At 39.1% G+C, this 22,943-nt stretch overlaps 1 protein-coding gene across 3 annotated transcripts in view; it reads left to right on the forward strand.

The window, feature by feature from the left end:
• The first annotated feature begins 5,540 nt into the window (after window positions 1-5,540).
• The window catches only part of CALU (calumenin), a 32,448-nt gene continuing 15,045 nt past the window's right edge, over window positions 5,541-22,943 (forward strand). For 2 of the 3 annotated variants that reach the window (XM_027840143.1, XM_027840145.1), the window contains exons 1-2: window positions 5,541-5,632; window positions 21,622-21,850. In XM_027840143.1, coding sequence (XP_027695944.1) covers window positions 21,630-21,850 — 221 coding nt within the window. In that variant the 5' untranslated portion in view covers window positions 5,541-5,632; window positions 21,622-21,629. Of the gene's footprint in view, window positions 5,633-21,616; window positions 21,851-22,943 lie in introns of all 3 variants that reach the window. The other variant, XM_027840144.1, reaches the window with a different exon arrangement.

Below are 22,943 nucleotides of genomic sequence, written 5' to 3' on the forward strand. Positions count from 1 at the left end.
CCAAAGCCAAAAGAGAATCAAGTTGTTCAATTCAGATGCAACAGCTCAAAATTTTAAATGATCAGTTAAGGTATCTGTATGGAAACACTATCAGACATAAAACAAGTTTGACATGAATAAGACAAGTAAACTGGGAAAATCAGGAAATTTGGAACTTGATTAATTTCTCTCTGACTGACCTTGGACCATTCACTTGTAAGAGGGAACTATCTGAACTCCCTTCTAGACACAAATGGGGAGAATTCCTTCAACCTCTTCCCCTCACCCTACTATTTCAAATATATAATTTTAGTATTTTGTTCTCTGCTGGGATTATATATGGATAATGGAGAAAAAGTGGCAAATAAAGAAAAGCTAGGATTGCTTCATGGTGAGCATAACCTTTCTTCTTAGAGAAGCTACTTGTCAGCATCCTTCCAGGACGGAGAAACTGTTCCAGCTGCATTGTAGTTCCCTGCCCTCACCTCAAATTGCTTAGAACCACACCTTGGAGCACTGAGGAGGTGCCATGCCCTGAGCACCCAGTGCTCTCCCTTGACTTATATTAAGCCATGTAGGGAACTCAGATAATTTCCACACTCTTTCTAGCCCCACTGATTGAAACAGGTATGCCTTTAGGGGAAAATGCACCCACAGAAATCCAGGACACCTGGGCTTTCCACCAGTACAGTCAACTTCCTGGCTGTAAAACTGAGATATGGAGATCAGAATTAGGTAGTTACCCTGTAAATGAAGTTTGTCTTTGGGGCCCCCAGGAATTCTTACTTGTTTTCAGTGTTTCCCTAGTTAGAGTTAACAGGAAGATAAAGGTCTAAAAATGGGGGGGGGGGAGAAGAGGAGATACAAGAAAGGCTGGGAAAATGGAGGAGGGGAAGCCAACAAAACTTATGTTGTAATTACATTTAAATTGTTTAATTTCAATTGCCATAACAATTATTGAGTAATTCTCTTTAAATCCTAATCAAGATCTCTATCATCATGTACAACTTGCTTTTCTTTTTAAGTATATGATAAATTTAAACTGTAGCTTTCAAAGCTGTCCTGCTTGTCTGTGGTTCCTTCTGACCTTCCTTCTGTTTTCTCCTCTACATTTCTTTTTTTTCAAAGATGCCTCTTTCTTTTCTTTTTTTGTTATTCTACACTTTATTCCATCTTCCTACGTACCTTCTTCCCCATTGGAAAAAAGAAAGAAAAACCCTAGAAACAACTATTCTTAGTTTTGTTTAAAACAAATGAGGATTTAAAACAAAGAAATGTAGACAGAGAATAGGAGAGATTAAGAGAAAAACCTGGAGAAGAGGTAAAGAGGGAAGGAGGAATAGAGAAATAAAAGAGAAAGGGAAATTGCCAAACTTCTTCTGTGGAAGGAACCACCATTTTTTTAGTTTCTCAGGTTTGTAACCTTGGCATTATCCTGACCTCCTCACACTCTTTCCCTCCACATAGCCAATCACAGTTCCCAAAGATTGTTTCTACCTCCACAACATCCCTCCTCTGATCCAATCCCTTTTCTCCACCTCAGCTCAGGCTCTCACTTAGATTATTCGAATGGCCTCCTCCTCTTTCTCTCTTTGCCTCAAATCTCTCCCCACTTCAGTCCACCCTCTACAACGCTGCCAAAGTGAGTTTTCTTAAGCACAGATACAATCATGCCACCACCCCACTCAGTCTACTCCAGTGGCTTTCTATCATCTCTAGAATCAAATATAAACTCTTCTCTTTAGCTTTGCAAGCGCTTCACAATTTGGCCCCAACCCTTATTGCATATTGCTGCCCCTCCCTCACTCCGAAATATGGCCAAACTGGCCTCCTCTCTGCTCCCGACATAGGACAGTCCAACTTCAGTCTCTGTATCTTTGTACTGGCTGTTACTCAAACTTAGAATGCATGCCTCCTCACCTTCACCTTAAAGAATTCTTTCCTTTCATTAAAAAGCAGCACAAGCACCACTTTATCAGAGAAACCTGTTTTGTTCCCCTACACTGCTAGAGCCCTCCTCCTGCACCTAATTTGTAATTATTTATACTTCTCTATTTCCTTGTTTTCTCCATCCGAATGTAGACTCCTTGTGAGTTGAAATTGTTTTGTTTTATTTGTATCCCTAACACCTAGCATAATGTCCAACACACAAAGGGGCTTAAAAAATGCTTGTTGATTGATTGAAGTAACTCTGCTAGAAAGCCTATAGTCATAGGAACACGGACGTAGAGCTGAAAGGGACATAAGAGAACCTCCTAACTTTTAAAAGATGAGGCATTGGAAAGATTGGAAAGACAGAGCTGAGATTTAAATCAGCTTCTGACTTTTAACCCAACACTCATTCTAGGGCGCCACATTCCATCAGTACCAACAAATATAGTGCACTGAACTCTTCCCCAACCCTTAGCCCAGCTGCCCTGGATGAGTGGTGATGAGCACAGTGGTGAGATGACTGTCTTCAAGAAGTGATACTGGACAAGAAAAGGAGGCATCGTATTTGGGAGTGCAAGCTCAGCTCCCTAGAGGGTACTCAGTTTTTGAGGCAATGACACAAGTTGGAGCATTAGGCTATCACTGAATCTACATGAGGACTGAGAAAATAGTTAGTGCTATAGAAGGCCCCCCAATTCACAGCTATGAAAGCGCACCCTAGATTTTGCACACTTGGGCCAAGAAGAAAATCTGGAGTTGCTACAAACAGGTTCTACTGGTCCAGGGTGGATGTAGGAAATACTGCATACTGAGTAAAATTCTCCCTTCCCTTTCCTAGAGAGTCATTCCACATAAGTTAATATTTTTATATTATATAATGTTTTTAAAGGAAAAAAAATAAAGCAAGCATTCTAACTTGAAACTCCATGCTTTTCATCATGCTCTTCCCTATTCTTAAAATGGTTCCCTACCCCCAAACTCCTACAATCCTTTAAAGACCAACTCAATGTCAACTTCTTCAGGAAGCCTACACTGATTCTCCCAGTTGAAAATTCCTATCATAGACTTTACTTACTAATTAGCTTATACATCTCTCCTATACAAATATTATTGTGTAATTTGTGTATGTGTTAGACGCATACATACTTAACTGATTGTAAGGTCCTTTAGGGAAGCAACTTCCATCCTTAACCAAAATGGATCTTTCCCAGAGCCAGCACAATGTTCTTATCACAGTGGAAATTTGATAAATATCTACAGAAATAAATTGTCTATTAAATTTCTTCAAGTTTCCATTCAAGTCCTACATTCTTATGAAAGCTTTGATGACTCAAGGTTACTATAGTTTCCTTTTTCTGAATTCCTGAATTTGCTGCCTGAATGCCTCATCTTTGCATTTAATCATGGGAGCTGGGGGCCTAGAGAGGAACAGAGGACTGTCCTGTCGGGGTTGAACATCTGGAAGCACTTTCAAAATATGGTGTGGACTCCCAACTTAAAAAAAAAAAATACATATTCAAGACCCAGGGTGTGGTTTGTCTGTTTTCTCTTAGTTTTTATTTGTTCCTCCTTTCTCCATCTGGAGTTCTCAATCAGGTCTCATTTGGAAGGGCAACCATGCTTCCAACCCTCTCCTGATAATAACCAACCAAACCTTTCTTAGATTTTCTATTGGTATTTATTGCTAATACAGGGAAAGAGAGACACGGGGTACAAGATAAACAAAAGGAAAAATTACAATGCCAAGTTTCCAACTTTGCTCCCACCTTGGAGTCTGGGGAAAAAAAGTGCAAATATGTGCACTGCACCTCTGTTGGGTGGTTTTGTTTTTTTTTTTTTCATTGCTACTAACTCCAGGGGTTTAACAAACAACAAAGGAAAGTTACAAAGGTTTAAAAACTGAGTACATGCTCCTCGTATTCAGTAAACGGCAACAGGAGCTAAACTTAGATCCAGCTATTTCTTTCGCTTCTGTCCCACTTCCACTCAATCAAGACTGTAAGTTTGGAATACTCATAAGCTTCCCCCTTGACTGACATGAGTTCATATGGCCAAAAAAAAAAATCATAATCTGAGGGATAACCTTGAATGAATGAGCTCTTAACTTAGCTAGCCTGGTCTACTGTTCCCAGGCCTGAGGAAAACTTCCAAAACTTGCACTCTGCTAACGTAGCCTTTAGAATCCAGTTAGCTTCATTCCCACAGCCTCAAATGACTCGTCAGCAGAGGACTTGATGTACACTGCCTTTTATAACTTTTAAACTTTTTTCACATATCTTGTCCCAATTAAATTGTAAACTCCTGTGCTATAAGAACCTGAACATACACCGGTCGGTCAATAAGCATTTATTTTCTAGAATTTTAAAATCTCAAAATTGTAAGGGGCTCAGAAGTCATCTATTCCAACCTGTACCTGAACAACAATGTCCTTCACAACATTCCTGGGGCTGGGTTGGGGAAGGGGCGGGGCTTATCCAGCCTGCATACAAAAACCTGAAGCAATAGAAAGAGGTGAATGCATTTACTAATTGTTACTTTTCCCTCCTCTCCTTTTTTGCTGGGCCAAGTATTCCATAAACACTCCCTGAACTTAGTGGAACCAAATTAAAATTAATATGCTTCATGTAACTCTTAGGTCACAGATATGCAACATGGTAATTTTGTGCTGGCCCAACTATTCAATAAATACTTGTTGAATTGAATTGAAATTTAAAATTTTTATTTTATATTTATATATATATATATATATTTAAAATTCAATAAACTTTCTGAACTTAACGGAACAAATTAAAATGAATATGCTTCATCCATCTCTCAGGTCTTGGATATGCAATGAGGTGAGAGCTCCAAGCATAGCAAAGACCCTAAATTTGGGGTGGGACGACCTGGGTTCAAATTCAGTTCAAATGCCCCTTACCGTGTGACCCGGAATTAGGTTACTATACCACCCTAAGCCTCATTTTTATCATCTGTGAAATAAGAGGACATGAGGCAACCAGGTGGCACAGTGGATGTAGAGCGCTGACCTGAGTTCAACTCCAGACTCAGACACTTGGTAGCTGTGTGACCCTGGGCAAGTCACTTAATCCTTGTTTGCCTCAGTGTCCTCATCTGCAAAATGGGCTGGAGAATGAAATGGCGAAGTATTTCAGTGTCTTTGCCAAGAAAACTGTCAAACTGAACAACAACAAAACGAGAGGCCGGGTGGCACCTGAGGACTGGAGGCCAAGGACCGCAAAGAAGTATCAATAGCTGATAAGGTTCTTATAAGGTTCATAATCGATTTTTAAAGCGCATCCCCCCTGAGGACGTCCACGCAAAGACCCCAGTCCCCTGGCTCGTGTAGGGAGCGAAGGAAGGAGCAGCAGACGGCCAGCGGGTAGGACCCGGTTCCAGGGAAAGCGCTTGGGCGGGAATCGGGTCCACGCCACTCCGCGAGCTCGTGGGGACGTGGCGCTTTCCAGCCAATCAGGGCTACGTGCCTATCGGGCCAATGGCCGCCCGAGGAGGCCGGGCGTCGGAGGCGGGACCTCCGGGGATTGGTCCGGGTGGAGCCGGCAGCGCGGACGAGGGAGGTGCGTGCGTCCACTTCCGGTTGGGTGGTGCGTGCGCGCGTGAGGCGAACCGGCCCGAGCGAGGCGGCGGCTGCAGCGGCGGCGGCGGCCCCGGTAACGGACGTGACTGATCTCCTCCCACGGCCTCGCTCGCCTCTGCCGGAGTGGTAAGCGTGCCCCGATACCCGTGCCGATCCTGTGGCGCTCGCCGAGGCTCGGCGGCCTGGGCCCTAGGGCTCCGAGGCCGCCTCGGCTTCCCGGGACCCCCTCGTCCCGGAGGGCCCTTCTTCTCCAGGGCTGTCTTCTCCTGAGGCCGGGTCTGAGAGGGTGGGGGGCGGCTGCCTGGAAGCACCGGCCCGGCTTATTTATGGGGCTTGGGGGGAGAGAATGGGCCAAGGCACTTTCCTGGTCGGCAAGGCTGCCCGCTCCCCGGGTTAGCCGGCGACAGAATCCCCGCCACAGTCCGTGTGAGGACGTGGAGCCAAAGTTGGTGACTGTAAGCCAAGGCCTGGGAACGTAGCCTCTCCTGGGCTGCTTGGGATGCTCCTCCGCTCTTGGTCTGGCCGCACTGGGGAGTGCGCGGCTCTGCACCGTGACACACCGAACCGGCCAGCGTTCAAGCGACTGCTCGGTGCGGCGTTTTGTTTCAATGGGATCCCAAGCCGATCCTAGAACGAGCCGTCAGTCCACAGGTGGGAGAGATCTGAGAGAGCAGGCCGTCTAACGCCTATAAAAAAATAAAAGTTAAGTCGTACAGCTGGAAAAGCATTTTAAAACTTTAATATTTAAAGTTTAAGGCGTGCATGGTATTTTGGAAACTCACTGGACTTGGGAGTCAGGAAAGACCTGACCTTGAAACTCGTCTCTGATGTTTATTACCTGTGGGACTATGAGTACAGGTCCTAAGATCATGTAGCTTTCAAGCTGGAAGGAACCAGAGGAGCCATCTAGTCCCCACCCCCTCATTTTACACAAAAGGAAACCGAGTTCCCGAAAGGCCAGGTGCCTTGTCCAAGGTCACAAAGTAATCCGAGGTGCAGTTTCCTCGTCTGTAAAACGGATATATAAATTGTGTGTATGTATGTGTGAATATATATGTATGTGTATGTATAAGTATATATCCAAACAAATTGGGGTATGTAAATATATGTCCCAGTAAATTGGCATGTGTGTGTATATATATATATGTCCCAATAAATTGGAATGTTTACAAAAATACATAAAACAGATAAGACACATTGGGATATATAAGTATATAAGGTACAGATAAAATAAATTGGGGTATATAAATAGTAATATTTGAGAACCTACTTTACAAAGTTGGCTTAAATAAGATGTAGGTAAAAGGATATCTCCCCCCCCCCCCCCCCCCGCCCCATTTCATTAACTTAGGGAACCTTCCCCTTGCCCCAGCCCAGGAATCTCTCACTGCCTTTTATGTATTGCACTTTTCAGTTTATATTCCTAGAGAGTTGTCTGGGATTAAGTGATATGCTCAGTCAGGAAAAAAGTGTCTAGAGCTGGACCCGAACCCATTATTTTTAAAAGTTTCATCATTTTTTTTTACACCTTACTCATTTTACCAATATTCCTCCAGAGCCAGCCCCTTACCGCCCCCCCCCCCCAAAAAGTTAAGCAATGAGATCGATATTCTGCCTGAAATCTCTTTGCTGAGACCAGAAGAAAATTTTAATCATCTGTGCTTCTGGACCAAGATTTGTCGTTGCAATAAGGTTGTCTCACCCACATAAAATGGTCTGGTTTGCTGCTCCCTTTCACCACTCCTCCCACCACACACACTCATACATGCTTCAGTGAATTCCTCCTTGAATTTAAAGAAAGAATGGAACAAAATATTCTACAGCATAGGCATTGAGATGTTAAATGACTTTATCCATTTAGTCACACAGTAACTTCTGTACTGATGGTAAAGAGATTTCTGGCTACCTTAAGGCCCAGGTCTTTTTGACTTAAGGATCAGTACTCTATATCAGAACATCCCCAGGTATAATGTTTAGAAATGTATTTGTACATAAATGGAATTGAATTTGAATTTAAAGTAACAGCATTCAAACTAATAAGAGATTTTTGCTTGAGTATCAGTGGTCTCCATTAGGATTTTTCTAAGGCTCTTATCCTGTAGTAATATAATTAGGGAAACTAAAAGCACATTTGCATAAAGTTTCTCAAAGCAGTATTTTTGCATGTTATTTGAGTAGGCTTACATAGGCTGCTAAAACAGATTTCTTAGGCATTTTGAAGTTAACATTTTATTACTACTAAATAATGCTGGTGGTTCTTTATTCACCCATTAGTAATCAAATATTTATTGAGAGCCTAATATACAAAATGGTGTATATAATGATGATAACTCAATGCAGTACAGTTTGCAATAGATTTTCCTTACAACAGACCAATGAAGTGGCTAGTACAAATATTATTCCTGTTTGGTGGGAAACTCCTTGTGTGGAAACTCTCCGCAAATGGAGGTATACACCTTCAGTTTTTTAGAGTGAGAAAGTTGCCTGGTATCACAGAAACAATCTAGCCCTAAAACAGTTCTTTTTCCATTGTACCACCTCATATCATAATCATAAATATATGGGAAGAGTTGGTAGAGAGCCAGGGGAAAAGGGAGGGTAATAGTAGTCAATGAAAATGTTTTCCAGACTTATGAGTTCCTGGGTTATTTGCTGTATGTTAATGTAAACACTTAAAAATAAAGAGTAGTGATAGTAGGAAGCATATGTCCTTCACTTAGAACAGCTGAAACCACATATTGACCTGTTTGTTGTTGGATCCTAGCCAAGTCAAAGCAGGGTGTTGTAGGGATATACAGAGTATATAAGACCTAGTAATTGCTCTTCATATACAATCTATTATAGGAGATAAGATGTACAGATATACATAACTACACCAAGGTAGTATGTGATTTAAAAAAAAAATGTTATTGACAGGTTCTGTAAAGAGTTTAGAGGCCAGGGAGATTATTTTGAATTGAAATGATCACAGCAAGCTTCATAGACAGCTTAATATTTAAAAGACACAAGTCAGTTTCTTAAAGTTCTTTGTAGATAAATACTATTTGTCATTTGGAATTATAGCGTAGAGAACTAAAATGTCGATTTCCAAGGTCACAAGAACTTTTTGAACTTAAGTTGTTATTTCTACCTTTTGCTTTAGTTAGTATTTTTGTTTGGCTAGTCCTATAATGTAAATTACACAAATTTGGCTGATGGAGAAAAACAATGTGTTTTCTAGAATTTATTTTTTATTTGACCTTGTGAGTTCTTGTGTTGTCTGTTGCTTATTTCAAATCATAGTACTAATGATTTCAGGGTCACGGATTCAGTCACTGTCTGACCTATTTAACTTTTCACTGTTCTGTTAGGTCCTATTAGCTATTTATGTCCTTGATCATAAAAGAGTATATATGGAGTGAAAGCAAGTGGATTATGGGTTCTTAACTTTTTTTTTTAGTATTATCTGGAATGTTTTGACATTCTGATAAAGCCTATGAATCACTTCTTAGAATGTTTTTAAATGCATAAAATACATAGTACTATAAGGAAACTAATTTATTGAAATAGTTAACAAAATATTTAAAAAGAAGCCCATGGACCTCAGATTACAACCCCTGAAGTAGACTAGACTGCTACAGAAACAACTTAAAATACATGGTAGATCAGAGAGGCATCTTTTTTTTATGTCAGTGAAAAAGCATTTATTAAACACTTAATGTGTGCAGAACACAGTGTTAAGCACTGGGGATGCAGATAGAAAAACAATCTCTACTCTTCAATGATTAATTCTAATAGGGGAGATAACACATCTGGGAAGTTTTAGCTGCAGGGCAGATGAAAAGGCATCGTGTTCCTTAAGAGTACTGTGGCAAGGGAGATGGTAATGCATCTTCTTTAGTGTCATTTCCATTAACGATATCAAATCTATTTCTACTGTACTTAGGACCCTTGAGTTTACAGTTGGTTGACAGTTGGTATGGGTGGTGGCAGAGATAGGGGGCTTCTTCACAGGATTTGTTTCACCTGGATGATGGCTTCTAGGTTGGGCTGGGAGCAGGGCCAGTATTGGCTGTAACACCAACACTGAGGTGATGTTAGGACGAAATGAAGCACTTGAAAATCATTAAATATTTGACACAAGTTTGCTTTGCCCCCACTTAGCAAGGATATTCAGCACAAATACAGTGGCACTTAGCTTCTCTTGGACTCCCCCACTCCATGTTGACTGGAGGGAGGTTAGGAAGAGGAGGAAGGAAGATGTTAAGCATTTATCAAGTGCCTACCGTGTTCCAGGCGCTGTGTTAAGCACTTTACAAATACTACCTCATTTGATCCTCAAGACCATGCAAAGTAGGTGCTATTTATCCCCATTTTACAGTTAAAGAAACTGAGGTTAAGTGACCTGCACAGGCACACAGCTAGTAAGTGTCTGAGACTGGATTTGAACCTAGGACTTCTTGATTCCAGTCCCAATGCTCTATCCTACTAGCTGCCTCTGAAGGGAAGGGAAAAGGAAGCTGTGGTCACAGAAGGGATGAATCACATAGGCCAATCAAGTCCTGAAGTCAGCTTTATCTTTTAGGTAAAACCTCCATATGTTGTAGGTGAGAAGGAAGAATCTGTCAGGGAAGTGCTGGACCTTACATGTTATCACCATGCTGCCTAAATATGAGAAGTGGTAGTTGTAGTGGTTGAGGTGGTTAGCAGTGGCTTGACTTGCTTGTCAATTGTTGCTTTGACTAGGCTGGTTTACCTGCTCCGACAGTAGAAGATGGTTGATAGTTGGTGTTGATAATGGCAGAAATGATAGGCCTCTTCTCCACAGGTGTTGCTCCCCTGGATGATGACTGAAAGAGCCAGCCTGTTGTAGGGGGCAGGGTGTTACTTGTAAGAATGCTTTTTAAGTGAAGATCCTGTATTTTAGATAATGGAGGAATTTGACTTTTATAGCATTTATCTTTCTTGAGTTCATCTTAGTTTTGGAAGGTTATTGGAATCCATTAATTTATTTCTTTGGGTTGAAATGACCACTTTTATACAATAAGGCACTTCTTTGACTAATTATGGAAATCCTTTCCCTTCCAACTCTAGCTCAGAAAGGAGGTATTTTGTCACTGCATTCACTTCTTCCATGATTTAGCATTGAGCATTAGGTATTTGGTCAATTAAAAGAATTGTTTGCTTATTAGAGTTCCTTAGGAAAATTTAGTTGTACCAAAAAACTATTAAACTACACATACCCTTTCACCTAGCAATATCACTACTAGGTCTGTACCTTCAAAGAGATTAAAGAAAGAAGAAAAGGACCCATATGTGCAAAAATACTTATAGCAGCTCTTTTCAAGGTGGCAAAGAATTGGAAATTGAGGGGGTACTCATCAGTTGGGAGTAGCCAAAGAAGTTGTGGTATATGAATGTGATCGAATACCATTGTGCTGGAAGAAATGATGAAGGGAGTGGTTTCTTGAGAAACCAAGGAAAATTTTTATGAATTGTTGCAAAGTGAATTGAGTGGAACACTTAATACTTTGGAAGGTATTGGAAGAAACACTTTGGAAGGCTTAGGAACTCTGATCAACACAATGACCAGTCACAATTACATGGGACTCATAATGAAACATTCCACTTCCAGATAGAGAGGTGATGGTCTCAGACTGCAGAATGAGGATTTTTTTTGGGGGGGGGGGAGACATGGCCAATGGGGGGATTGGTTTTGCTTGATGATGTTTGTAACAGGTTGTGTTTTTTTTCCCCTCATTGGGGAGGAGGGAGAGAAATTGAGTGCTGAAAAGAAAATTGAATTTAAAAATAAAGTTTTAGTAGTAATTAGAAGGTATTATTGAGGGTTTTTTGGTTGTTCGGTTGTATCTGACTCTGTTTAAACCATACTACAGCAGGCCCTTCTGTCCTCCACTGTCTCTTGAAGTCTAAGTTCATGTTTGTTGTTTTCATGACACTGTCTATATCTTTGCAGCATTGGACTTTCTTTTCGTTGCCAGATGCATCTGCTGCAGCTGAACTTCCTTTAGCCTTTGGCCCAGACACTTCTTTAGTATTGGAGTTACTTGTAGTTGTCCTCTACTCTTCTCCAGTAGCTTATTGGACACCTCATATGAGGGGTTCATCTTCCAGTGTCATCTGATTTATCAATTTAGTGCTGTTCATGGGGTTTTCTTGGCAAAAATATTCGAGTGGTTTGCCATTTCCCTCTCCAGTTAATGAGTTTAGTCAAGTCATATTCTGAGTGACTACACTTCTTCACAGTTGGTCTCTTTCTGTCAACAAATAACCTTTCATCCAAAATGACTGAATTAATTGGGAGTGAGGAGGAACATAAGATAATTTAGATTTTTTAAGGAAAGTGAATTCCTAGGATTTTGTTATAAACAAAATTTCATGCTACACAAGTCATTAATCTTCTCCACTTACCAGTTATTTAAACAGTTCATGAAAATAATTTGTAAAAATTAGGCTATTACTATATATTAGAGGGCGCAGCTAGGTAGTTCAGTGGGCAAGAGTGCCTGGTCTGGAGTCAAGAAGACTGATCTTCCCGAATTCAAGTCTGGCCTCAGACACTTACTAGCTGTATGACTCTGGGCAAGTCATTTAAGTCTGTTGGTCTCAGTTTCTTCATCTGTCAAATGAGCTGGAGAAGGAAATAACAAACCACTCCAGTATCTCTGCCAAGAGAACCCCATATGGGATCACGAAGAGTTGGACAGGACTAAACAATGACTGAATATAATATAAAGGTATGACTTTTAGAGAGTGTGGTATAGTGTAGGTGACTGTATATTTGGAAGCAGAAGTCCTGTATTTAAGTTCTAGCTTCAAAACTTATTAGTTGGACAAGCAGGTCACTTGATCTTTTTGATCTTGTGCATAAAATGAAGATAATTCACTATTTACCTTGTATGTGTTGAGGGCAGTACTAGGTAAATATAGCTTGCTATGTAAATGTGAACTATTACTACTTTAATTTTCCCACATTTCTTGTGTCCTCTTCTATATTTTATATTTTTCTGAGAGAATGGGTACTTTAAATATAGTCCAAGAACTACTGATTAATGAGGTTTTTCCAGTTGCTGGTATTAATTTTTCAAATGTAACAATTTGCCATACTTTTTAGTGTGAAGTAAATGAAATCAAATGCACCTTAGTATGTTTAAAAAAAAAAAAAAAGAATTACTTGTCCCATTAGTTCCATTGAGGGATTTAAAAGGGGAGGGAACATGGTAGGTTAGGGTAAGGTTCTCTTTTTGCCCTAGTGAAGTGGTCTGTGAATGGGGAAGAGTTTGAGAAAATCACTGATTTAGATGGGAGTAAAAAACTCAAATCAGTAAATTTGTGGGAGAATGTCGTAATATGCTATAGATACATAAAGGAGATAGGAAGCATCTTTTAAGAGTCATAGCAGTCATCTATACAGGGCTGAAAGGGGGATCTTAGGTCACCTAAACCACAACCACCACCACCCTTGTTTTACAGATGAGGAAATCAAGACCCATAAATGTTAGGTAACTTGCCTGAGCTCACATGGAGAAGTAATATCAGAACTGGAATTTGAACCCACATTCTCTGACCCCCAAATCCAGTGCTTTTATCACTATACCATGTTTTAAGGCAAGATTCAATAAGTTCTAAAGTCCAGAGGTGTCAGGCACTCAGAGTGACCTGAACCAGATTAAAATATAATTGAAAAAATATTTAACAAAAAATAAAAATACAGCAGAACACAAATAATATTAATACATGGTTTCTAAGTCATTATGCAACCCACCAAGATCTTTTTGTAAAGCTGGGGGGAAGGGCTTTCTATCTAAGTTTGACATCATGGTTCTAGTTCTTTGCAGGAGTTTTGGGTAGAGTTGTATCACACATTTAGAGCCATAAAAGACTTCAGAGGTTATTCTGGGGTAGGCCTAACTTGGGCCAGTCCAGTGACTCAAACTAAAGATACAATGAGGCACTAATGGACTGTAAATTGCAATGAAATGACTTTGCTAAAAAAGGATTTAAAGGCTACAATTTCTAAGGTCCGAAGGGTTTTGTTCCTATGGGGCAATGGATATTCTGCTAAAACCTCAAACATCGCCTCCTCATAGACTGGACCTTTTATGCTCTTGTCAGCAAGGAAGTCAAACTAATGGTAATACTAAGAATGACCTTCCCCATTCCCTCAAAGGCAAAACAACTCAGACTGCATAAAATTGAGACCACTTCTACAGCATGTCGTCTAGCCCTTTAGTTCTTAACTGAGGGTCCAAGGACCAACTTCTCAAAGGCTCTGTGTATAGATTGGGGGTGGGGGGGTGGTCTAAACTTGGATGGGGAAAAAATGCATCTTTATTTTCACTAACCTCTAACTGAAATTTAGTATTTCATTTACTTAGAAACATTATTGCAAGAAGGGATCCATAGACTTCAGACTGCCAAAAGGAGGGTCCATGATAAAATTAAGGTTTAAAACCCTTGATCTAAGTCCAGCCCTCTCATTTTACGGATGAGTAAACCTAGTCCCAGAGAAGTTAAATGTTTTGCTCATGGTCACACAGGTAATAAACAGTTGGGATCATTTTCAAATTGTGGAGAAATCCAGGGATGGGAGTAAAGAAAGGTTTTATAGCCTGGCAGCAAATGACACTTTCAAAATGAGTACAGCCCCCAACATAAACTTCCAGAACCAGCCACAGTAGTTGATCAGTCTAGAAGCAATTATTAAGTACCTGCAGCCTCCAATACTTTTAAAACCCAAGAAGGGATACAAAATAATTCCCTTCCCGTTAGGCCTGCTCTCATGAACGAAGCTCTGGGTAGTCAAGAGGAGCAATATTACCACCTGAGAGGAACATGAATTTTGTGTAGTGAAGGGCAGGGTCTCGGGCACATCTGATTGGTTTTTTTTGGTTTTGTTTTGTTTTGGGTTTTTTTTTTTAATTATGATGTCATAAGCAGGGAGCTTAGATATTGGCCAGGGAGGCAACACTTCCACTCTCCCAGGTGTAGAGCATGGAGGTTTCCATTCCAACAAAGGAAATTATGGGAGAGAGCAGGACCTTGAGGAAGAGATATTCTTAGAACAGAGGTATCCTGTCACAGGTGAACTTCAGAGAGCCCTAAAAACACGAATGTTTTTTGGGCCACCATACCACAGCACCTAACAATTTCAAATTGTTGCCTGGTCTTTGGATGGCAATCTTAACTAAAACTGCAAAAGAGCATTTCCTTCTTCCTGTTCATATGTCTTTGCTTTTCAGTATCATAACAACTTAAAAGGAAATCTCTAACACCAAATCTCCTTAGTCTGAATGTTTGCTTCAGCATGTTTTCTGCATCTGATGGTGGTGGTGGTAAAAAAGGGATCTGGCTACTAGGGCTTCTTTCTCCCTACCGAATTTTGGCCAAGAACTACCCTGGCCTAATAAGTTTAGCTCCTTCTGTGAACCATAAAGAGTTCTTTAGATCTTTATTAGGGGTCACCCCTTTACTACTACTTATTTAACACTTCAACACAGCATGCATGCATGCAGGAAGGAACTCTTTTTCTTCAAAAACTGAACCTTTGACTCCCAAATTTTTGGATTAGTTTCTAGATCAGAAACAAATTGGTTTAACAACTCAGGTTTTTGTTGCTGTCTTTTGTTTTTATATCACCTACATTTTTCATTCTCTCTCTCTCTCTCTCTCTCTCTCTCTCTCTCTCTCTCTCTCTATTTTTGCCAATAATGAATAAAACAGCTTTCTCTAACAAGTTGTGCATTCAAATACTGGTGTTGACTATATTAAAAACAAGGAGCATAACTATATTAGTGCCATCATTATAAGTGATGTTTTATATAACACCTTGTAGTTCACAAAATGTTTTATGCATCATCTCATTTGATTTTACCAATTTTGTGAGAGAAGCACTGTTGGTATTCTCACTCATTTTACAAATGAACCTGGAGCCCAGAGAGATATAAGCAACTAGTCCAAAATCACAGTCAGTGACAAAGCCAGGATCTCGAACACTCTTCTGACTCCATACCCATACCATACTTTTTCCACTCTACCAGCATTCCTAGTCTCTAGGCTGTGGAACCCTGGAGTGGGTTGGGAGAGAGGGTTCCATGTTATTCCAGGGGATCTTTGAATCCATGTCTTACATGAAGGAGCATTAATGTTTTTCAAATATATAGATTGTTGTGATTTATAAAAATACAGATTTTAAAGTTGCTGAATTTGTAATAACTTTCTGTCATTATCCATTTTCTTAACGTATACTAATAGTACAGAGATCACTGTGAATCTGTGAAGGGATTTTTTTTCCCCCACATTAAAAGTGATTATAGTCATAACTCAAAGGTTGGGAACTGTTATGCACACCACAGCAGCCCAAGGTAAGTCATACTTGACATATATTTCATATTTCATTTTAAAGTTTGCAAAGTGTTTTTTCATTATAACTCTGGAGAGTTGAAGTGGTGGTTATTATTATTCCCCATTTTACACATTAGGAAACTAGGGTGCAGAAATTAAACGACTTGCCAAAAGTCACATAGTAAGCATGAAGGCTGGGATTTGAACTCACATCTTCTGACTTTAAAGCCTATGCCCTTCCACTATACCACAACTCTTAGGCCAATTCTCTTTGATGACATCAGTGAACTGCAATTTACTAGACAAGATAGTGATGTACTAGCAACACATATACTCTTAGAAAAAATTGGCTTAACCTATATTTCTGTCTTACCTGACTTTAAGAAACATTTTGGCAAAGAAACTGCTATTTCCCTAAACAAAACTACTCTCCTACAGTAGTCTTTTTAGCCATGTGTTGTTATGTGTTCGAATGTGGACCCAAAGCAGTTAGGAGCCAATTTTGTAAATATATATTATATATCTTGAAACAACCAAGTATAAAATAGCCTTCACATTTGGGGAGTTTTAGATTAGTTTCACTCCACAGCTCCCAAAATATATTGTTTTTAGAATTCATAGCATTAAAATTTTATATGAAGTCTTTTTATTTTAACCTTATATTCATTTTATTGATAGTTTGGTAACATAATGGGTAGAGTGCTGGACTTGAAGTCAGGAAGACCTGAGTTGAATCTTTCCCAAGACACTTATTAGAGCCTTGGGACAAGTCATGTAACCTCTCTCAGCTGAAGTTTCTTCATCTGTAAAAAGGGGATAATAACAGCAATAAAGCTGTTCAGAGAGTTGTTAGATATAAAGAGATAAAAATGTGAGATATAAAGTAAGGTTGCAAACTTTAAAGTTCTCCCTCTCTTTCCTTTTCCTTTTCCTTCTCTTTCCATATATATATATGTATATGGATGAAGCTGCTTTTATTTCCAAATATATCCCAATCCCCACCCATCAAATCTTTAAAAAAAAAAAAAAAAAACTTTGCAAGGGAAGTTGAGCAAAACCAACCAGAACATCGATCACATTTGACGACATATGCAACATTCCATTCCCGTGATTTTCCCCTTTCTAGGGCCAAGTTTGGTCATCACAATTATATAGCTTTCAGCTTTTATTATTCTTTCTGTTTTAACATTGTCGTCATTGTGAATATTGTTTTCGTGATTCTGATCACTTTATTTTTACATCAGTTTATATTTTCCACGTTTCAATTCCTCATGGTCTTTCTTTGGAACAATAATATTCCATAATTTTCATGTACCACCATTTATTTAGCCATTTTCCAGTCTGTGAACAACTACTTTGTTTCCAGTTCTTTGCTATCACAAAAAGCACTGCTGAATTAATAGCATTTTGGAGCTAGAAGAGGTCTTATATGTGATGGAGGAATCATCTAATCCAAACCCCCTCCACCTTATCAATAAAGAGATGACCTCAGGGAAAGTTTGATTTGTTGAGAATCACATAGTGGAAGAGTTGAAAGGAAACTAGGCATAAGTCACATTTTATAGCAATTTTTAAGCTTGACAAAGCCTTTTACTGATAACTATACTCTTAAGTATATAGTGCAAGTTATTAGTATTCTCAATTTATAGATGAAATCGGTACAGAAAAGGTTAGTCTCCCTGTGGTTATACTGCTAGCAATTGTCAGAATTAGGACTTGAACTCAAGTCTTTTGACTCCTAGTGCAGTGCTTTACCATACCATGCTACTATTCTAGAAGATAAAGTAGTAATTTCTCTTTTATAAAGAGAAAACTGAAGCAGAAATTTGTGACCATCCATCAAACAAAATCATAGTCAATGGCAGAGCTAGAGCACTGAAGCCTGTTATCTGACTCTTAAATCCATTGCTTATTCTGATAAGTTATGCTGCTTCTGAGTCAAAATAACCAACCTCAAATGTTGACTCTGCATTTTGTTTTCTCCTCTAAAGACATTACAATATTGGAAGTGTTAACTTTCACTAAATGTTAAGTCTTACAAGCTTCCTGCTTTGCTATGTCTGATCATGAAGTGGGCTTTAAACATTTATGCTGTAATGCTTGTTGTTTGTAAGAGTTACTAGTGTACAGTGTTCAATTTCTCATGGGTATAGTTTAGCATTAAAAAGTTTTATTGAAATTGAAATCCTTTGCTTATATAATCAGTAGAATGAGCCCTGTGTCAAGGTCTCTATTAAATCTGCACTTCTTTTCACTTCTGACTTTGTATCTCCTAAATATCATCCACCTTGGGATTGAAGTTTGCTGTCTGGCTCTCCGTGGATTTTTGTTTAACAGAATTATACAATCTCTAGTACAAGATGATCATGACACTTGCTCTGGGAATTTTCTTTCCTTTTTTCTTTTCTTTTTTTTTTTTTTAAGGCAATTGGGGTTAAGTGACTTACCTAGGGTCACATAGCTGATAATTGTCAAGTGTTTGGTCAGAGGTTGGATTTGAACTCAGGTCCTCCTGACTAAAGGGCCATTGCTCTATCCACTGCACCACCTTGCTGCCCCCTGGGAATTTTCTTTAATGCTTAATGTAACATCATCTTTCATTCTCGAAGCCCGTGCTAAATATATAATTTGGTCAGATGGTAAAAAAATGAAAACAAAAAACCCATAATTCTATTGACTCTCGAGACCTTCATTTTTCTCTTTGTTATTTGTATCTTCATTTGATTTCTTGTGTAACTAGTTTTGTGTCATTTAAAAAGTGTCATTTAACAGAAGTAGTATGTTATACTTTACAGAAATAGTTTTCATAACATTAATACAGAATATAAACTACTGTCTCAGTTTGGAAGAGACAGTAGAAAGAGTTTTGCTTTACCACCTGAGTAAAGAATTTTGATCTACCTTGTTAAATGTCTTGTGTTTGTTCTAGAAACCTGTTTGCAGGAAAAGCTTTTATTGGCTTAAGGGTGTCCTTTCAGCTAATTCAGGATGAATCTCTTCATTCTTTCTCCTGAGCATCTATCCCCCAAGGTTTTTTCACCTTGTTTCTGTTCTTTCACATTGTATTCTGTTCTTTGATAGTCTAGAAATCTTTAATGAAGAGTCAGGGTTATATACCTTAGTGCAATCAACTTCCTAAGTAGTGTTAAAATGTAAGTTATCTTTTACTTCCATCTTCTCCTTTCCTGTGCCTTTAAATAACATACTTGTCATTTAGCTTTTGCACTACTTTAGGGGAAAAGCTGTTTTTTTCTGGTTTGAAAAGTACATTAATACATGGTAATGCAGTAGAACTTTATATATTCAGTTTAGAGAACTGGCGGCATTCTAGATGTATTCCCCCCACCCACACTCTGTGATCTAATTACATTCTGTTTCTCATGCATGATACCCTATTTCCCATCTCTGTGCCTTTTCACTAGCTTGCCCTCCTGCCTGAAAATGGACTCTCTCTTCATCTCTGCCTCATAGAATTCCTGTCTTCCTTTAAGACATATTCAAGCACTACCTTTCCTGATCCCCTCAATTGCTAGATAGAACCTTCCCTCTCAAACTACCTTGTATTTGACTACTTTGTATTTGTTCTTTTTATACATGTGTATGTGTATCTCGTTGTTGTCTCCCTTAGATTGTTAAGTCCCTTGAGTGTAGGAATTGTTTCATTATTTGTATTTACATCCACAGTGCCTGGTGCATAGTAGGTCCTTAATAAATGCTTGTTGGTTGGTTGGTTGATTACAGAAATTCAGATATGGAGGAAACTACATTTCTTCTGCTGCCATTGATTTCTTTTTCCTAGGGTACTAACCCTTTTCAACCCTCCAACTCCCCAGCTCCCCCCACACCTCTTTCCCTCCACCTAGTTCTCAAATTTTGGCTAAACCATAGAACTTAGGGGTGGTTTTGGGTAGGTAATGCTCCATTCACATCTTTTTTTGTTGTTGTTATTGCTTTTGTTTTATGTGAGGCAATTGGGGTTAAGTGATTTACCCAGAGTCACACAGCTAGTGTTATGTGTGTGAAGCAGAATTTGAACTCAGGTCCTCCTGACTCCAGAGCCGGTGTGCACTGTGCCACCTAGCTGCCCCAATAATGCTCCTTTTTGAAATGTATTTCAGAGTAGGTTCTTTTGTTGTGACTGTCCCTTAATAAGGTCGAGACCCACAGTTTAAGAAACACTGAAGGGGTTGAGAGTGGAAAAAGTAAGCCCTGCCTTAAATTATGCTTTAGCTTTCAATGAGATCATTTCTTTGTCTAGATTCAGTCCTGATTAAAGTGTTATCACCAGAGATAGAAGTTTTTGTATCTTTTTTTAAATATTTGGTTAGGAACTGGTTTATATCATGCAGACATATAGGGACCTAGACCAGATTCACTACCAGTGACTTCCTATATGATGAATTAAAAGTCCTTTGGTAAGAGCACTGTACTCATTAGGCAGGGTTGTAGATTTACATTCCATGTGGGCCATTTTATTCACTTTTGTTCTGTGCCACATACTGTGCTTTCAGCAACCAGTCAGTTGTCTTTCAAGTAGATGCATTCAGTCACCACTGGAATGGAGTAAGAGGGAGTGAATGAATGAACACAAACCCATTTTCAGTACTAATGAAATAATTCAAATTGTTTGCCAATCTGCTTGTGAGTTAGTAGAAAAATTCAGTGGAAAAAGTGCTAGATGGGGAGTCAGATCCTGATTCTGCCGCTTGACTGATTGACCCATAGAGAAATCACAACTTCTCTAAGCCTCAGATTCCTTACTTGTTGGATTAGCTGACTTTGAGGGTCCCTTTCAGCTCTAAAGCTATGATTCTCTGAGATGTAAAAACTAGAGGAAAAACTAAAACAAATCTAGTTGAAATTTTTTTCTTTTTAAAGCTTCAGAAAAATATAAAAGGTTGAATGGAAGGAGAATGACCTTTATATAATTTTAGCCAATTTTTTTTCTCCCCTGTCCCTTTTTACCTCAGTCAGTATGGCATATCATTAGCTCTTCTCTGCTAATGACCCCTTTACTATCAATTCTCACATTTCTATAAAAGGAATCAAGGAATAGATACTTTCTATATTTTGCTGAGATAATAATGGATAATATTTATGGGTTAGGAGATAATGCGTTAATTAATGGAGTATAAACTTTTTGAGTGAAGGAACTGTTCTATTTAATTTTTTTTAAGGGTCATACCTAGCAAATATTGTATGGATATGGTGGGTACTTAATTTTAGTTAAATTGATAGTAGGATCTAGGAGTTTCACTAAAAGTTAATCTATCCCTTCAACTGAAGTACTTTGTTTTGTTTTTATCAGTTCCAAATTCTCTCCTACCACCCCTTTCCCCAAGGTGAGTGCTTTGAAGGGGAAATGAACAAAATGAAACATAAACTTACTTTCAAATTGCAGACAAATAAAGGAAGCTGTGACAATACATCCCGAGTACTGTAGTGCAGGGTATCTGTTAAGTGCTCCCATCCTAGTTTTTTAAAATTAGGATGTAGGGGCAGCTAGATGGTGCAGTGAATGGAGCCCTGGCCTTGAAGTCAGGAAGACCTGAGTTCAAATCTCACCTCAGACACTTGACACTTACTAGCTGTGTGACCCTGGGCAAGTCACTTCACCCCATTGCCTCACCAAAAAAAAAAATAAAATTAGGGTGAAAAACAGGAAGATTTAAGTGATTTGCCCAGGTTCATACAATAAGAACAAATTAGCGCTATAACCAGGAAACCACACTGCCATATGAATTCTCTGCTTCTTCTTTCTTTGAGATCAGATCAAGTCATGGACCTGCGACAGTTTCTGATGTGCCTATCCCTGTGTACAGTCTGTGCCTTGAGCAAGCCCACAGAGAAAAAGGAAAGAGTACACCATGAGCCTCAGCTCAGTGACAAGCCTCATGATGATGCCCAGAATTTTGACTATGACCATGATGCATTCCTGGGGGCAGAAGAGGCAAAGACCTTTGATCAGCTGACACCAGAGGAGAGCAAGGAGCGACTTGGGTAAGGGGTTAGCCCTGAGAGGGATATCTAAATCATTCTCCTTTTTCTTCTCTAGCTTTCCTCTCCTTTGGATCTGTGTTAACTATAACCTGAAGCCCAGCTAAGAACCAGTACCATTAAAGGTTGAGAGTCTGCTTTCCTAAATCTCCTTATGAAATATTTCATAGTAGTACATATTGACAAAACCAAATCATCTTTACATAAAAATGAAGAGTGGGTAAAGGCTTCTTCTTGTACTCTACTATTTTAATACAATGCTGATGCTTTATATTAGTTTTAATACCAGCATGCCATCACAAGCTCTGACTGAGGTCACATTATTTTGTGAGTAATAAACTACTATTTGGATTCTTTGCCTTCCGTTAAGACTGCCTTCTGTTAGGTCCCAGCCTCCAGATATTCCAATTGCTGCTAAAAAGCTTTTATTGGCTACAGGTTTGTGCCAATTATAGCTTTTAGTGCCAGGACATAAGGACTGACACAGTAAGAGTGGGACCATGGTAATTGTGGAAGCCTTTCCATTTGTCATTGTGGCTTTTTAGGGCTTGAACTTTTTCAGTTCCTTATCCCTTTAGTTTAAGAGCAATTGAAAGTCCAGGTTCCATAGCCTCTGGGAGCATATCCTTTCCTATATACATTAAATTTAAAACTTTTTAATGAGCCATGTTTTTACTAGCAAATGAGTACTCCTTACTGATAAATTTCATGCATTTTCCAGAGCTGAAAAATTTATTACCTGTTATATTTGAGTGATTAAATCTTTTCATCTTAATTGAACTGACCCTCAGATAAAAAGAGTTTATCACTAAGTTTTTCCTGCCAGGTAAGATGTATCAGAGTAGCACTTAAATGTAGAGGAAGTTATTCTTTTAAATATCATGCCTCCTATTTGCTTCTGTCTGAGGGTTCTTTTGGATAAATGTGTCGATCTGCAAAGCTATTCCTGTTTCTATTTAAGTGTGATAGTTGTTTCATTATAATTAAACCACATTTGTTTCAAGAATCTTTTTCCCTATTCTAAGATCTTTAGGGGATTTTTGGCCCTAAGGGAAGAAAGAAATGTTCTCTTCGTTCATCTCAAAAACTACTTACC

Source organism: Vombatus ursinus, unplaced genomic scaffold (genome assembly GCF_900497805.2).
Source record: "Vombatus ursinus unplaced genomic scaffold, bare-nosed wombat genome assembly UNPS02014839.1, whole genome shotgun sequence".
Classification (NCBI taxonomy): domain Eukaryota; kingdom Metazoa; phylum Chordata; class Mammalia; order Diprotodontia; family Vombatidae; genus Vombatus; species Vombatus ursinus.